Below are 17,962 nucleotides of genomic sequence, written 5' to 3' on the forward strand. Positions count from 1 at the left end.
GTAAGATATTAAACTGTAACTATGGAGTGTTATAAAAGTGATATTAAATGCAATATTTTTTATTTTTTTAAAATAACAAACATGTCATACTTATCTGCTCTGTGTAATGGTTTTGCTCAGAGCAGCCCCTGCCAGCACTCCTAGCCTCTCCCTCCTGCCAAGTGCCCCCAAAGCAAACAGCTTGCTATGGGGACACCCTATCAGGCTCGCCCCTGAGCTGCTGCTCTGTGTGTCTATTCACACACAGAGCCGTAGCTTGGCCCCATCCCATCTCTCTCCACATTGGCTGTGGTTGACAGCAGTGGGAGCCAATGGCTCCTGCTGCTGTCTCAGCCAATGAGGAGGGAGAATCTCTGGACAGCTGAGGCTCTTGTGCACAAGGCTGGATCACAATGGGGCTCAGGTAAATATTAGGGGGGGCTGCTGCACACAGAAGGATTTTTACCTTCATTCGTGAAGGCAAAAAAACTTGAGTCTTTAGAACCACTTTAAAACTAGTACACAAGTGTGATTATACCTGCCTTTATGTCAGTATCAGAGACTGACTGACTGAAGCTTTGGACTGTGACTGTAGATGCTGTATGGATAATGGAAGAGAAACTTGAGGCTCTAGATGGAAGTAGTAGAAAACTCAAGACTTCAACAAGAGAAGAAGCACCTGGCAAAAGCAGTATAGCACTACCATAAAGGCAACGGGATAATGAACTCACAGTGTGTTTTTTACTAGTAAACATGGCATCCTGATAGACCTCAATAAAGTTGTAAAGTTAAGATTTGAGCTTGTATAAGCACTGCTAATGACAGTAGGGCCCCCCATCCACAAATATCCATTATAGAGATGCTGTCACTTTTTGCATATAGAGCAAAGTAAAACTGTTACTGAAAAGACACGGCCACTGCTCCAGCTGGCAACAAAATCTCATTTCAGAACCTAAAGTGACATCCACTAGGCTGATTGGCAGCTAGACTCATATTTTGCTCTTGCAAAAGGAGCAGTGGGAGATCACTGGAAAGGTATGTATCAGTGGGTTGGTGGAGGGGAAGAGACTTTCAGACACACTTTCTCTTTGCCCTAAGTGTACAAGGTGATTATGGAATTAACTAAAGCTGGAGAGTTCAAAATCTGGTGCAGCTGTGCCTGGTAGCCAATCAGCTTCTAACTTCAGCTTGTTCAATTAAATTCTGACCAAAAAAACTAGAAGCTTTCTTTTTAAAATGAACCTTTAATAACAATAAACAGTCTTCTTACCACCCTCTGAAAAACACTAAGTGAAAGGGGAAAAAAAACATTGAAAGAAAATGCTTACCCTACACACCTGTTTACAATTTTTTTGTGTGTGTCAATGACATCACTGGGCCTCCTGCAGGAAAGTTAGAGATCCAAAATCTCACAAGAAAACACCCCAGCACTTTCCTAGAATACTACAAGTGACATCATCCTCACCTCAGTGAGCCAGGGGAGTGGGGCAAGTATTTTAACATTTTTATTTTTTCTCTTCATAGCTTTCTCTTGTCATTCTTTAACAAGGGGGTTGGGGTCAAGTCATACATTTTCATTTTTTAACACCCTGTTGATATTTGGGAGGTAAACTGCAGAGCATGGAATAGACCACTATAATCATTAACATATGGATTTTGTATGGCTATTGTATGACCATTCCAATAGTCAAACTTCCCTCTTGAAAAACTAAAAAACCTCAATCTTTGCATACTTGAAGAGTTTAAGAATTCATGTATAGAAAGAAGATTTAATTGCATTGGCTGTATTTGTTTAACTAATGATTTGAAGATGTGCTGGATGAAAGCAATTACATTGTCAGTTTGCTTGAGTTAAGTAGTCAGTAATGAGTTGACAGACTGTGATTGAGCAATTATGTAAATTATGAAAAACAAAATGTTTTTTGTTTATTCATGTAATTCTTCCAGGTTATCTATTAAGGAACTGTCACTGGTTTATTGTTAATGGGTACATAAAAATGTTACCAAAAGTAGGTAGCACAAACCTAAGTTAAAGTGTCACCTTAATCAACCCCACTGGGAATAATGCTAGAATGTAAAGCACACCCTTGTCTTATTGTAACACAAAGTATTTAAATATCGTCTCTTTTAAAACTAATTTAGCCAAAATGGGATTCATTCCTCAGTTTAATACAATTGGTTGGGGCCATGCATATTATTCTTTTATGCTCCTGTCATCAACTGCACATCCACATCTGCTGTTTTATAGCACAAATACAGCTTCATTTTACAAAATCACATTTTCTTATTCTATCTATACTATATATATTCTATAGTATCTATACTATCTATAGACAGAGAGGAAAAGAAAAACAGTGTGTGTCCAATGCAGAAACTTACATTTTACCTTTGTCATTTAAAGATATTAAGGTTCTGATTGGTTACTGTCGGTCACCTCTTTTTAATAGAATGTCTCTCAAAGTAGTATTTATTGTAAGGATATATGACCTGGTGTAATCTATAGCAGTTAGATCATTCTTAGAATTATTAATTGGCAACAGCTGTTGAAGGTGGGTTACTGCACTTGAAAAAAAAAAATATATATATATATATATATATGTGTGTGTGTGTGTGTGTGTGTGTTTGTTTCAAATCCATTCTTTTCTCCCTTCTGCATATTACTATTGGCCAGTAAGGCCAAGTGAAGGGCCAATAAGAATTGGTGTTGGTGGCTTAGTAGTGGCAATACTCCAGTACTACTCCCAAAGTGTCTGAGCTTCATCTGTCAGAACAACCCAGAAATCAACTGCAACAGGAAAGGTTATTGCAGGTATCACCTGCACATATTATCAGCAACAGGTTTTTAAATTTTTTTCACATTTCACAACAGAGTCTCTTAAACTCATGAAGTGAAATTAGCTTTTTTTTAATATGTGGATTTGCCAATTGAAAAAAAACAGCCTTTCTGCAATACTCACCTTATCCCCTGCAGACATTCCCCTCTGAGGTCCTCTGCTACGTGTCTTATGAATTGAATGACAGGCAGTATCTTCCAAACCACTTTCCTTGGGCCCAGGCCATCATGGTCACACCTTCTGGAGAAGGGAACTCTCAGTCCAATAGGAGGGAATGTCCACCTAGGCCCCCAAGGAAGAAGAATAAGGCTGGACAATCCTGAAGATTTAAGAATAACAGGATGTGTAGGATCTTAGAAAACAAAAAGAATGTGGAGGGCACCAAGCTAAAGTTCAGCTTTAATTTTCTCAATTAATTGTCTTCAAGCTGCTATCAACCTTCAACTACACACTTCTAACTGCATACAACAGAAATTCTTGGTATGCACAAATTGCTATACACATTCATGCTGGTCACCAAAGTGATCACTGTATAGCTACACCTGACTCTGTAGCTCTCTTCCAACGGTGGCATTTTGTGGAAAGGAAGGCATGATGGAGCTCTGGGTCTAATGATAAGTGTAATCAAGTGTGTGGTCTTCAGATCTGCAAGGCAGTTTTCTAACATAAAGGATCTCCCATATTAATAAAAAAAAGATGCAAATAAGTCTATTATAAATGTATTAGTATTTATTAAAAATTAGAAGGTACATCCAATGCATTCCAGGGGAAGTCACAGTAGGGTTTATGTAGTGAAATTGTAGTCAGTAAACTAATGCCCACCTTTCTGAACTTTCACTTGCACTGCTTTTTATGCTAATCTTAGACACTTTTTACTGTCCAATGTTTCTTCTGTCATTGCTAGTATACAAGCCCTAAAGAAAGGGGAGCTGTGATACCCCAAAGTGTACTGGATGTACCTTTACAGTGATCACATTACAGGCAGCGGTCCAATACAGGCAGCAGTCCGATACAGTGTTCTGTCATCGGCTGTGTCCAGTGGGCACAGCAGGTGACAGATCAGACCACATAGCCTGTGGGGCCCATGTGAGACACATTCTGGGGACGATGTCATGTGAAGTCCACCCAGAATAGCGAATGTCTATTGCCACTGTGGTGCTGATTTACCAAATTCGCATAACAATGGATGTTTTAAAATTGTAGAAAAATACAAACCCCTGAATTTATCAAAGTTTTACAGCAGCTGCTCCATAGTTACTCCACATTTAAGGACCAGGCATGTAGTTGCACACATATATACAGAACCGCAGGAGCTCCAAGCTGGTGCTAAAATATAAAATAGTTTATCAGTTTTTAAGGCAAATGTAGTATGTTTTCAATACAATATCCATTATTAGCTCAAAGAAAGATAAAATGCTGAATAGTCATACTACTTTTTTTGTGACTAGGTGGCAATAATTAATTTTTTTGTAAATGTTTCATGTTACATAGATTTACAATGTCAGCATCCCTGGCTAACTTTCAACCAGCTTACTAGTTTGAACACAAACTGCAGTATACCCAAACCAAGAACCATCTTAGCTCTTTGCCCTGTTCTGTTAAAAAAGCACAGACAGTGTCTGCGCAGCTGATCAAAAGGTGGTATAAGCAAGATAAATACTTAGCAAGCACTAATAAAGAATTGGAATCATTTAATGACTAACACAGTTATAAGTATTTCCCAGCTGACAACAGTCCATCAAGCGCATCAGCAATCTATTACAATTAGCTGTGTCATTTTTTTTTTAAACATATTTCTAATCAGCTATTTTAAGTCTATGGAGCATAACACCAACTCTTGTAATTAAACACTTAGCTGTGTTTGTACTCATGATCAAGGGAGAATACTTTTTCCTTTAATTATAGGGGTAGGTGAAGCAAATAATGCATACATTGTCAGACTTTCATAAGACTCTGTCCCTAAGTTATCTAGATTGTATCAATTATTTATAACAGTTTATTAAACTCTACAGAAGGGCTTTCTCCCCCGGGTCAGGATAATTGATTATTGCACACAGACACTTTTTTGCTGATTAATTAGAATGCATAGTGGGCTACTATATTGAAACCCTCTTTAATTTTTCTTTTTGATTAGCTATGGCTGATGTTGCTTTGAAAAGCAGAATTATATTGTTTATAGCTGTTGGTAAATCTAAAAAAGTTTGTACAATCAGACTGTAAAATGTGTGACCAAGTTTAGGCATTTATATATCTGTTAGTTAGTTAGTTAGTTAGTTAGTTAGTTAGTTAGTTGCCTTGACCTTTTTAGCGTACTGGTCATACACTTACAATTTCACTATCTGCTTCAAATTGTAACTCAGCTTTTTCTGGGAAAAAGTATAGCAAAAAAAAAATATAGCATATACAGTTGCTACACAAGTAATTGAAGTGAATGTTATTAAAAATTAGCTTTCCTTTTAAATCTGCAGCACTGTAATTTCTGGTAAAATTCAATGCAATATGGCAAACTGTATACTGTTGGTGTACAGAACTTCCCCAGAAAGGCCTTTTTCTGCTTATGTGATTGGCTTACTGAGCTAAGATACAAGTCAGATTTTGGGCATCCTCTGAAAAAAATAATTGGGGTGAAATACCCCCAAGTGGTTAATCACTTCTAAAGGGATACTCCCATTCAGATTCACTTTGCACATTGATACAACCCAACAAACAGATTTTTCTTCAGAGCAGAAACAGGTAGAGTTTTGCAACAAAATTTGTTAAAATCTGTGCAATGTAAATTGATCATCCAGAGGGGATTGTTTTGTTTTTTTTCAACAAAAGTGGAGTTACTCTTTAAGTTGGCAATGCAGTGGTGAAAGGGTAAAGGGAGGTGGTGCCAAGGGAGCAGGTGGCCACCTACTTGCCAGAAAGGGTAAGTAGGTTGCACAGAACACCCCCCATGCCAGCACCCTCGCCTGGATATCAGTAGTGGCATATCTGACTCTGGGATCTGTTAGCAATGATCACCAATGCTTTTGTAGGGCACTCCTTTTTGGAAGCTCACTTAAAGCAAAGGCACAGGGAGTCATGCGCTTGCTGTTCCATTGTCATGGGATACCATTTTGTTTGTCTGGTCTGTCAGACTGGTAGCTAAGGGGAAGAAGGGAACCTTTGAAATATTTCTTTAAAAAAATTTAAATAAAATTAACAAATACCCAACAAGTACAGGAAAAGCTCTGTAGAGACTTGAAACATAGCAGAACTAGTAAAATGCAGGTGACAGAAAATTATTTTTTCTGGCAAATGTGCAGTGTGGATGACATTTGCTAGACTATAAAAGTGGTAAACAGAACAGTAAGAACCAGGGGCGGACTGACCATTCGAGCACTCGGGCACTGCCCGAGGGCCCGGGGTCAGTAGGGGGCCCCATGAGATGCCCCTGGCATCTTTTATAGGCTTTTTTGGGTGCAGTTTGAGTGTTGGCAAGGACACAGGGGTCCCATGATCCCTTATTGCCCGGGGGCCCCATGAGTTGTCAGTCCACCCCTGGTAAGAACCATTCCCAATAGATTTACAGATGTTGACAAATGTCAGGAGTCCTTCTTGACATGTTGAGTCATCATGTACATGATATTCACATCTACTGGTCATGGGTCTTCTGTCTAATGGACCCTATGTACTTTTTGCCATGCTTTTGTAAGTCACACTGTATAGTGTGGATTATGCACTAGAGAAGATGTAAATTGTATTTCTATTAATTGTTTAATAGCTTTTGATGGCATTGCACTATTGGAGTTTGTTTTAGTCTGTGACGGAACAGCTGTCACCCCAATTAGGTGATTCTATCAGAGAACCGCTTCCTCGCCACTAGGACACAGGACCAAGGTATTATAGCCTGGCATTGCACTCAAGACTAGATGAGACTAGATTAGATGCCAAATTGGAATCCTTTATTGAACAGAAATCACAGGTTTTTATACACTTCACAAATAGGGGCAGTCCCCACATGAACAATAACCACAAGTATTACACATTAGGATAAACATCCCACACTGATTAGGTAATGAGGTGAAGCTGACATCAGTCTAATCTCACCACATAGGAGCCTCCAAGAGGAATTGTCAACAGACAAACAATAGGTGACTCAATTACCTCACTTACGATGGAATGCACACCTAGGAGGCACACAATGGTAGAATCCTCACATCAGGTTTGTTTTAGTTGATTATATTATTATTATTATTATTATACAGTATTTATAAAGCGCCAACAGTTCGCTCAGCGCTGTACATTACAAAGGGAGACAGAACATGCGACAGTACGAAAACAATACACTGTGATACACTATGGGTTCGAGGGCCCTGCTCTTTCGAGCTTACAATCTAGGAGGGAGGGGATAGTGGTACAGGAGGAGATAGCTGTGGGGGATGGAGTGGTAGGAAGAGTGGAGGAGGTCAGCAATTAGCAGGGGGTGGGGTAGGCTTCCCTGAAGAGGTGGGTTTTCAGGGTGCTCCTAAATGAGAGGAGAGTAGGTGATAGTCTGATGGATTGGGGTAGGGAGTTCCAGAGGATAGGTGATGTCCTGGAGAAATCCTGGAGGCGGGCATGGGAGGAGGAGACCAGGGAACTAGAGAAAAGGAGGTCTTGAGAGGAGCGGAGTGTGCGTGTTGGGTGGTACTTGGATATTAGGTCGGTGATGTAGTTTGGGGCAGTATGATGGACAGCTTTGTATGTCAGTGTTAGGATTTTGAATTTGATCCGTCGTGCAATCGGAAGCCAATGGAAGGATTGGCAGAGGGGGGTGGCGGAAACGGAGCGGTTGGTGAGGTGAATGAGTCTGGCTGCCGTGTTCAGGATCAACTGAAGCGGGGATAGCCTGTGGTGAGGCAGGCCAGTGAGGAGGGAGTTGCAGTAATAATAATAGTAATTATATCAACATTTGCTTAGAGTCTCTGAGTCTAGCAAGGGGGGGGGGGTTAAAGCAGTCAATGCTGGTTGGGGCACAGAGACCCAAAATCTGTATCCTGGTCCTCCAGTTATCAGAGTCTGTGTGTTTTGGGGAAATATGGACTTGAATCCAAAGTAAACTGCTTTGGTCCCCCCCCCCCCAGGCACACACCAAAGAATAGAGCCCCCTCAGATTCCAGGGCCATGGTCAATAGGCAAGAGGCTAGTCTGCAGTCCCCTCCAATAGCCCCTGTGCGGGTTGCGTCTGTCACATAGTCTAATTCTGATCATGTATATAGAATACAACTTACCAGAGAGTAAATATATTGGATCTTCCTTTCTGTAGAACTATCTGGAGCTATATATATTGTCTTGCTGAGTTTGAAGTGGATTTAAAGATACAATAGAGAGAGCTAATCGATCTTCATATTCCTAGTGGCCAATATCATACAGTGAGCTGCTGTCTAAGAGTTGGTAGCACAAAGTGTGAGGATTTGATTATTGGATTATTGGTGGACGTAAAAAAAGGAAAATATATATATATATATATATATATATATATATATATATTTATTTATTTATTTATTTTTAAATACAGTGATGTAATTTATATGTCTTATTTCTTCTTTTGTATTTGTTAAGAATATTTATGCATTAAATTATAACGCTTCCTTGTATGCCATTGTTTCACTTAATGAACATCACATTAAAGCATTTAGTTGTTTGCAGTGTTTATTTTACTTTATTACTATTTGACATTGAAAGCAGCAAGTACATTCAATAACTGTTTTGTAACAGTACAACTAAGTTCATATTTCATCAATATTCTTTTTTTTTTCCAGGCAAGGAATTGTTATTTAGAACACAACAGGGTCATGTGGTGAAGCTGAATGTGGAGCGGAATGAGTCAACGTTATTGATAGAGAAGAAGATGTTCGTGAGTATATTTTCTAATGCAAGACAGCGGATGCTTGGGCCGATCAATGCCAATACTTTTATGCTGACAGACAATATTGGTTGATCAAGTAAAATACTGGCAGTACATGAAAAAAGATAAATAAGAAAACAACAGCAGTGAGCGCTAATCCTGATAGCGGCTGGGCACTCTAAGCAACCAATAAAACTTAAAAGCAATAACATAAAATAGTGCAGCGCTGAAATAGTGACAATATGACAAAAAATTGTCCACTAAAAGTCTTGTTCATAAGAACGTATCCAGTGTCAGATGTGAATTCAGAATTGGTGATCCGTGTGGAAATGGCTGGAAAACGCACTCACCAGAAGTAAGACACATAAACGCAGTGTGCATTAAAAGCTCAAGGGTCATCAATCCAGAGGGAAGTAAAGCTGGTCCGGTTACAGGAATGGTGGGTCCCTCCTCCATTCCTGTAACCATTCCATGGTTCCATGGTTCCATACCTCTGAAGATGTGCGTGCGCACGTAACGCGTAAGGAGGAGCCTGGACGTCGAGACGCTACGCCGCCGGAGCCACGTGGAGGCCCGGCGGCCACTATTCGAAGTGCCAGGGTTAGTTGTCTTGCTGACACATCTGTATGATACCTGCCTGCTTTGAATTGGATATCACTATTTTGAATAAAGCTGCCTTTTATGACCTACTTCACTATGGGTGTCCTTCCCTAAAACTCCCTTGAGGAGCTTTTGCTTGCAGAACCTGGATCTTGGAATTCTACTTCTAATCGAGAGAAGGAAGATCTGTTGCTGCATTTACGGAGGAGGGACCCACCATTCCTGTAACCAGACCAGCTTTACTTCCCTCTGGATTGATGACCCTTGAGCTTTTAATGCACACTGCGTTTATGTGTCTTACTTCTGGTGAGTGCGTTTTCCAGCCATTTCCACACGGATCACCAATTCTGAATTCACATCTGACACTGGATACGTTCTTATGAACAAGACTTTTAGTGGACAATTTTTTGTCATACATGAAAAAAGATATTTAGCTCATAGCAACCAAACCAAAATGTTGTTTCTTTCCTCTGACTGTTTCAAAATAATGAAGTTTGATTGACTATTGAAAATCTTCACATCATTGCTCTTTGTGTCTATGAAATAAAGCACAGTTGGACTTGTTTAACTTTTTGCAGATACAGACTAACTGCATTATTTATACGTTTTTATGTAAGTTTCCAGTATATTTATATAAGATGCTGCCCTGCATTCCCACATACACCCCTGTCTGAGCCTATTGTCAGCTTGAATGGTCAAAACTCGAGCAGTTACCAATAACGAGCAGGTATCAGTCAGAGTAGTTCCAGCTTGAATATTCATTGTAACCTCTGGTTACAGCAATCATTCAGTGTATTATAACAGAATTGTTACAAAGTTACAGTGCTGCAGCCATAATAAGCAAATCACAGGTCTGTTGTGCCAAATCTGCAGGAAAACACTAAAGGAAAAAAAATGTGTATATATATATATATATATATATATATATATACACACAGTATAGTGGCAGTTCTGAGCACTCTCACAGTGGGAATCAGGGTTATAACCTAGGATTCTCAACGAAACAGGTTGAGGGTCTCCAGGCAGTTTGCTCTTTTTGGAGGAAACTGGCTTTTCAGTTTCCTCGTTTGTTCATAAAGTCATTTTCGGGACCTGAGGCCAGGAGGTTTCTAAGTGATTTGGGAGGGATGAAGTCTCCAATCTTGGGTCCATGTTTTCTGAACCCCCAGCACGCTAATTGTACAGGTGTGTTCAGAGCTTTAAATAATAACCTGACTAGGGTACTGGGCTCCACCCCGGCCAACAGGAGGTCATTGCCCAGGAGTCAGGAGAGCTCCACCGAGGAGAGGTGGGAGCCAGAGCAGCAAGGGGCTGCTAGCTGTGTGAAAAGAGCCATTTAGAAAAGAGTTTGCAGGAGACAGACGTGAGCATGAAGTGGAAGGCCAGAGCAGCAGGACTGGATGTATAAGCCAGGAGGCTAAATGTCTGTATTTTTGAAGAGTCAAATTCTGAAAACCCCTGTGAGGGAAATATATGGTTTTTGACTTATGGAACTTTCTTTTAAATAAAATTGGGCAAAAACAGCCCTTAAAAAGAAGAAAAAAGAAGTGGCTGTGTGCTTTAGAGCTCTACCCTTGGTGCTAGTTCTCACAATATATTTACACATGGAATGCATTTTAAAATTCTTTGAGTCTTAATTAGGTCCAAATTAGCCCTTTATTAAAGCCCAACTCTACTTCTGTGTCCAGTCACCTTACCGTTTTTTGTACCTTTCTTCAAGAGTCCCAGACAAGTCAGATTATGTGTCAGGCCCTCTTTCTCTTCATTTCTTTTGTGGGGCTGGGCGCTCTTCAGTGATGCAAAATGTTGCTGATGTCAGAGCTGTCTTCTGCATAAAATTACTGTCCTCGCATGGTTAAACCCCCCAGGGGGGGGGGGGGTTATTTAAAAAAAATGCAAAGTAGTTTTAAAGTTTTTTTTTTACATAATGCCTTCTCTGCAAAGTAAAAACCTGTTTTCAGCTCTCCCCTCCCAGCCCCTCCTAAATATTTACTTGAGCCCTCATGATTTCCCCCATAGCAAGCAAATTCCTAGGGGGGCACTCCGGAGGGGGGAGGAGCCAGGAATGCCAGCAGGGGACCCCAGAAGAGGAGGATCGGGGCTGCTTTGTGAAAAATAATTGCACAGAGCAGGTAAGCATGACATGTGTGCCATTTTGTAGATTTTTACCTTTACAATCACTTTAAGTAGACTTGGGCATTTTTCCTCTTCCTCCTCTTTAATCCCTCTCTTTAGCAACTTTTAAAAATTTGTTTGCTATTAGCATGCATGATTATCTTGGTTCTGTTTTTGTTGGGAGGGTTGTGTTAAGTAAAAATATACTTCTTTAGTATATGTAGGTTCTTCAATGTTTTTATTCGATATGTAGTGCTACCCCCGGAGAAACTTCTTGTATTTTTGCCCAGATCTCCCCTTGCTTCGCCCCACAGCCAGGCACAAAGTATTGACCACAGCCAGGTACACACACTGTTTTGCTCATTGTCTTCAATGACCAGTCTAGAGGATGTTTATTTTTTTGGAGTTTTATTGCAAAACTGGGGATAGGGATTGGGAATTTAGAAAAATAGTCCAAAATTAGAGCTATTTACAACCAAGGACATCTAGCTGATCTCTTAGTTGAGCACTTTTAAAGTCCTGGCTGAAAGTAGACTTCTGTTTAAATTATAGTAACAAGTATTTTAGGAGTGAGCAAAGTCCGACGGTTGTAGTAGTTACAAGGCTAAGCTCCTCAGGTACAGGTTTGTTACAGGATACTGTGGCAATCCGAAAGTGATAGAAACCGAGCACAGTCCTTTGCAGCAGCAACGGTTGAATAAGCTCTGCAGGACACCAGCCAGTATTTCCTTTTTTTCAGACCCACACCGACGATCAAGCACCAGAGGGGTAGCAAAGCACACTGAGTGTCTGTACTCACAAGTCCAAGGACAGAATGTGTGCCTCCTTCCAATCTTCCAATTGACTCTCTCTCCAGTGATACCAGACAGATCTTTGACAGACAGATCCCCTCAGTCAGCTTACCTTAGAACCAGGGTCACTCTTTCTAACTTCAGGCCCACAGGTCGCACACCTGAGTTCCTCATGGCAGCAAGTGCCAGGCGAGGCAAGCCTGCCTCCAGCCTGGCTTGGTGCAGTCCTCTCCAGGGAAAGATGCTGAACCCATGTGCTCACAGAATATAAATACCAGACAATATAGTATAAAGCTTCCTAGTGCCACATCCTAAAAATGTAAGGAAAAATATGCTGGACAAACAGTGTACGGCCAAACTAGCAGATTTTTTTGGGCACAGTAAGGGGGTTGTGTATATTTTGTATTTTTTGTCATAAAAATCCTTTTTGTGATTATTTTATGTTAATAAACTGTGATATTTTTCTATGATAGTGTGGTCTCTCACTGCACCTAAAAAATCCTCTAGTGTGGCCGTACAGTTTTTGTCCAGCAATTGTTTCCGATATAAATATCACTCACAGCAAGCAATGGGGCCACCCTCCCCTGCAATCGGCCATAGCTGTATCCATATTCATGCTGCTCATTTGCCTAGTTCCCTCTCAGGTTCTGGAAGTCTCTAGTTGTTTCAGAAGGTGGGCAGAACTCAAAGCAAACTCAGCAGCTCATCATGAGCAAACCTGAGTAATCCATCACAGCACTCTGTAAAGCAGAGAGCCCAATTAGACTTTCCTAACAGTTTCTCTGTTAAGCAGAGAAACACATCTATACTTATCCTAACTATACAAATCTTAGCACCCAACTAGGAGTGTGCAACAGATAAATATTCTTGTAGTAAAGGAGTAACGAGTACATTTTCAAATTAGTATTTACAGTGAAGGAAATAAGTATTTTTTCCCCTGCTGATTTTGAATATTTGCCCACTCACAAAGAAATGATCAGTGTAAAAATCGAATGGTAGGTGTATTGTAACACTGAGAGACAGAAGAGCAACAGAAAACTCTAAATAAATGCTTGTCTAACAAATTATGCACTGTTTTGCATGTTCATGAGAGAAATAAGTATTTGATCCCCTATCATTCAGCAGGATTTCTGGCTACCAGGTGTCTTTCATACAGGTAACAAACTGAGATTAGAAGCAGTCTCTTAAAGAGAGTGGTGCTAATCTCATTTTGTTACCTGTTTAAAAGACACCTGTCCACAGGAGCAATCAAACAGTCAGATTCCAAACTCTCTACCATGGCAAAGACCAAAGAGCTGTCCAAGGATGTCAGGGACAAGATTTTAGACCTACACAATGCTGGACTGGGCTACCAAACTATCGCCAAGCAGCTTGGTGAGAAGGTGACAACAGTTGGTGCAATCATTCGCAAATGGAAGAAACACAAAACAACTGTCAGTCTCCCTAGGTCTGGTGCACCATGCAAGCTCTCACCTCGTGGAGTGTCAATGATCAAGAGAACAGCGAGGAATCATCCCAGAACTACATGTGAGGATCTTGTCAATGATCTCTAGGCAGCTGGGACCACAGTCACCAAGAAAACAATTGGTAACACACTAAACCGACAAGGATTGAAGTCCTGCAGTGCCTGCAAGGTCCCTCTGCTCAAGAAAGCACATGTACAGGTCCATCTGAAGCTTGCCACTGAACATCTGATTGATGCAGAAGAGGACTGGTTGAAAGTGTTGTGGTCAAATGAGACCAAAATCGAGCTCTGTGGCATCAACTCAACTCGCCATGTTTGGAGGAGGAGGAATGCTGCCTATGACCCCAAGAACACCATCCCAACTGTCAAACATGGTGGTGGAAACATTCTGCTTTGGGGTGTTTTTCTGCTAAGGGGACAGGATAATTGCACTGCATCAAAGGGACGGGGCAATGTATCGTCAAATCTTGGGTGAGAACCTTCTTCCCTCAGCCAGGGCATTGAAAATGGGTTGTGGATTGGTGTTCCAGCATGACAATGACCCAAAACACACGGCCAAGGCAACAAATCTGATGGCGAACTATAGGAAACGTCTGACCTCTGTGATTGCCAACAAGGGATTTGCCACCAAGTACTAAGTTTGTTAGACATGCATTTCTTTTGAATTTTTTGTTGCTATTCTGTCTCTCAGTGTTACCATTCACCTACCATTCCATTTTTAGACTGATCATTTCTTTCTGAGTGGGCAAACATTAAAAATCATCAGGACATCAAACACTTATTTCCTTCACTGTACAGTATCAAAGTTTTAAAGCTAGTTTTTGGTTGAAATTAGAAATACGTGTGGTTCTATGGGGTTTTTTTGCTATAAAAATCAACAAAAGTGGTATTATGAGCAATCTCAACCATTGCACATATACCTAAATTGAAAAGAGCTGGAGGAGCTCCTTAAGGCGTAAACAATTGCTAGTCCTGGAATATTTAATAGGAAAAAGACCATTGGAAACACAACCAATAAGAATTAATTTTTCACTGACTCGATGTTAATAAACAAAAGTCTGCTTGGTTGCTGTAATGTATTGTCCTTGCTCTTGTTACTATTTTATTAAATAGGCCTGGTAGTGTTAAGATTGGGGATAAATTTGTCTGCAGAAATGTTTGCTATGAGAAACACTGAGCTGTAATATTTCTGTGGGGATACAATACCGATACTGCTTTCTCTCTGTCTACTATGGCTGGTGACTGGTCCAGAACATCAAAGACATGGCCCTGTTTGAACAGAGACATGAGCTATACTTCAGCTCCATGATTAAAAGACTACATGTGCAGCTCCTGTCAGATACAGTAAGTCTCTCGATTTACTGCCACAATGATTTGCATTTTAGTCGGGTGAAAACGTGATTCAGAGAACTAAGTAAAAGACAAAGCTGGACAGAGAAACTCTTTTTGGTAAAAGCTACTCAATAAGAATTTGCATCAGTTCATCTCTCTACTGCTCATGAGAGAGAAAAATTGTAAATAAGGTGTAATTTACAAACGGAAAAGTGTATTAAAATAACATGGGCCTACATTCACTTACAACATACAATCATGTGCAAGAAATCTGAAAAAATATTTGTGTACCTACCATAAAATCTTTTTCTTGGAGTCCATTCCACAGGAGTATAGTACTTCATAGACTTTTGGGTAATATGCAGCTTCCTTCAGGAGGTGGACACTGGCAAACAGAAAAAAAAGTAGGATCCTACCCCTAACCACCATCCTGCCTCAGTTTTGTGAGCAAGCAGTACATCGGGCCAATAAGACAGAGGGGAGAGACTTGTATCCCTCTATAGACTCCAAGAAAAAGATTTTATGGTAAGTGCAAAAATCTTTTTTTTAATTGGTTATTGAGGGACATAGCAATATAGTAACTCTTGAACATGAGGAATGTCCAAAACCAATGCACCTGAGGTTTGGGCAAAATCCACTGAGAGACCCAATGGAATGCAATAGAATATCTAAAAGAGCAAATGCCTGAAAAGGGTAAATGAAAAAAGGGGCGTAATATGGAAAGTGCTACTATAAGGTTTCCAAAGCAAGCAAAATCCTTTCTTGTATTAAGAGGGGTATAGACTCCAAAGAGAGAGATATATTTTACCTCTTTGCAAATCATTAGTAATACCTCGTCTGTAATATGCAGTTCAGTTTTTGGGCACTAATTCACAAAAAGCATATCAGGGAACTGGAGAAATTGCAGAGAAGGGCAACCAAACTAATAAGAGGCATGGAGGAGCTCAGCTATGAGGAAAGATGAGAGGAACTGAATGTATTCTCTCTTGTGAAGAGGAGATTAAGGGAGGATATGATCAACATATATAAATACATAGGGGGTCCATACAGTAAACTCGGTGTAGAGCTATTCACTTTAAGGTCATCACAGAGGACAAGGGGACACTCTTTACGTCTGGAGGAAAAGAGCTTTAATCTCCAAATACAGAATGGCTTCTTCACAGTAAGAGCGGTGAAAATGTGGAATAAACTCCCTCAAGTGATGACTCTGGTCAGCTCTGTAGATTGTTTCAAAAAAGGCCTGGATTCTTTCCTAAATGTACATAATATAACTGGATACTAATATTTATAGGTAAAGTTGATTCAGGCAATATCCAATTACATCTTGGGGGATCAGGAAATATTTTTTTTCCCCTGGTAGAGCAAATTTGATATTGGGGTTTTTGCCTTCCTCTGGAAGGGTATAGGTTTGTGTAAATAGGATTGTATAGTTTTTCCCCTTTTACTGGTTGTACTAGATGGACTTTTGTCTTTTTTTCAACCAGACTAACTATGTAACTTTGTAACTATGTAAGGAAGGGTACCAAACTGATATGGTTGCAGAACAGGCCAGGTAGCACCACTAGGGAGAGATTGCCATCTTAAAGGATGATTGACCTAAAAAATAAAGTGGAGAAAAACTAAGCAGCCATTATACAGAGACAACAGTCTCAAGTCTAGGACACCTACTGTAACTCTTGACTTCAGAGAAAGAATGTCGAACAAACACATATGCCTCAACCAAAGATCGGCCAGTGAACAGCTGGGGTAAATCATAATGCCTTAACACTTGATTTCAGAAAAAAATCTGAAATAAAACAGCCTTCTCAATGGTAATCTAAAGGAAAAGAGGGAAGGAGACCTTTGAGCTCTCGCAAAAGTAATCTAAAGGTAGAAAGGGGAGAAGACCTTAATGAAAAGTAAAGTAGGGTGGAGTACAGAGTCCTTAAATAATAAAAATTGGACAGATCCACACACCTATATAAAAGTGAAGGCTAGTAAGGGGATAAGACCGATATAGAGAAGAAATAAATTAGGTAGAAAAAAAACAACCTGCTAGGACACAAAATAATGAAGCAGGAAGGGCAAAAATATGAAGCAGGATAGTAAGGGACAAAGTTACAGTGGTCTGGCCTTGAGCATTTTTTTCTGTATGTTAGTGTCCAGCCCCTAAATGCAGCTGCATTTAAACCACTTGTCTATGAATTAATATATCCCTGTCTCAAAGGACAGTAAAGATTTATGAACCTCTAACGGTTGTGACTGAAGATTTAAACTGAATACAGGTTCACTTGAAGAGTAGTTGCAGAAGACAAGTGAAACTAGTCAGTTAAATGCTAATACTCTCCTGCAAACCTCACAATTGTTGAAAAAAATATATATACCTTAATCGGAGTTTCTTGCAAACCATTGAAGTTGGAATTTACAGAGCTCCTCAAATGTGACTACATTATGAACAAACCTCAAAGCCCATGCTATGGACAATCTCTTTCTTTTTAAGCCTACACCCAAAGCCAAATGCAGGTAGACTCTATAAACCACTACTGTAAAAAATTATTTTCAGTGCTACCAAGTTCAAATATAAAGAAGAAAGTAAAAAAAAGATATCACTTTATGCAATCAACTGCCTAACAAACATTTGTATTTGTAGAATAGTTTTAAAGACATAAAACGCATTCTAAAAACATAGGTATTGCCTTTTAAAAACAAGCTCTTCCCTAAACAATCCTTCTAACAGGAAAAAAATGAATGAAGACATCCTAGTGTATAAATATATTTACTTACTTATAACAAGTGTGTTAGACATATACAGTTGTGGCCAAAATTATTCAACCCCCACTGAAATTGAGTGTTTTGGCCAGTTTGACATTGCTTTTGATCATTCAGTCATCTTGCTTACATTTACATTAAAGAGGCACTTGTAGGTCAGACAAATATAACATAACAGTTATAATGAAATAACCACAAATGTCTTTTCTGTGCTCACAGCATTATCAGTTTTATTCAACCCCCA

The 17,962-nt window shown here is 39.8% G+C and overlaps 1 protein-coding gene across 3 annotated transcripts in view; it reads left to right on the forward strand.

The window, feature by feature from the left end:
• The window catches only part of DPP6 (dipeptidyl peptidase like 6), a 1,666,940-nt gene that overhangs the window by 1,283,317 nt on the left and 365,661 nt on the right, over window positions 1-17,962 (forward strand). For all 3 annotated transcript variants that reach the window (XM_089692326.1, XM_089692191.1, XM_089692252.1), the window contains exon 4: window positions 8,582-8,676. In XM_089692326.1, coding sequence (XP_089548452.1) covers window positions 8,582-8,676 — 95 coding nt within the window. The remainder of the gene's footprint in view (window positions 1-8,581; window positions 8,677-17,962) is intronic.

The sequence above is a fragment of the Staurois parvus genome, unplaced genomic scaffold (assembly GCF_062004578.1).
Source record: "Staurois parvus isolate SC_StPar_1 unplaced genomic scaffold, SC_StPar_1.0 ptg000005l, whole genome shotgun sequence".
NCBI lineage: Eukaryota > Metazoa > Chordata > Amphibia > Anura > Ranidae > Staurois > Staurois parvus.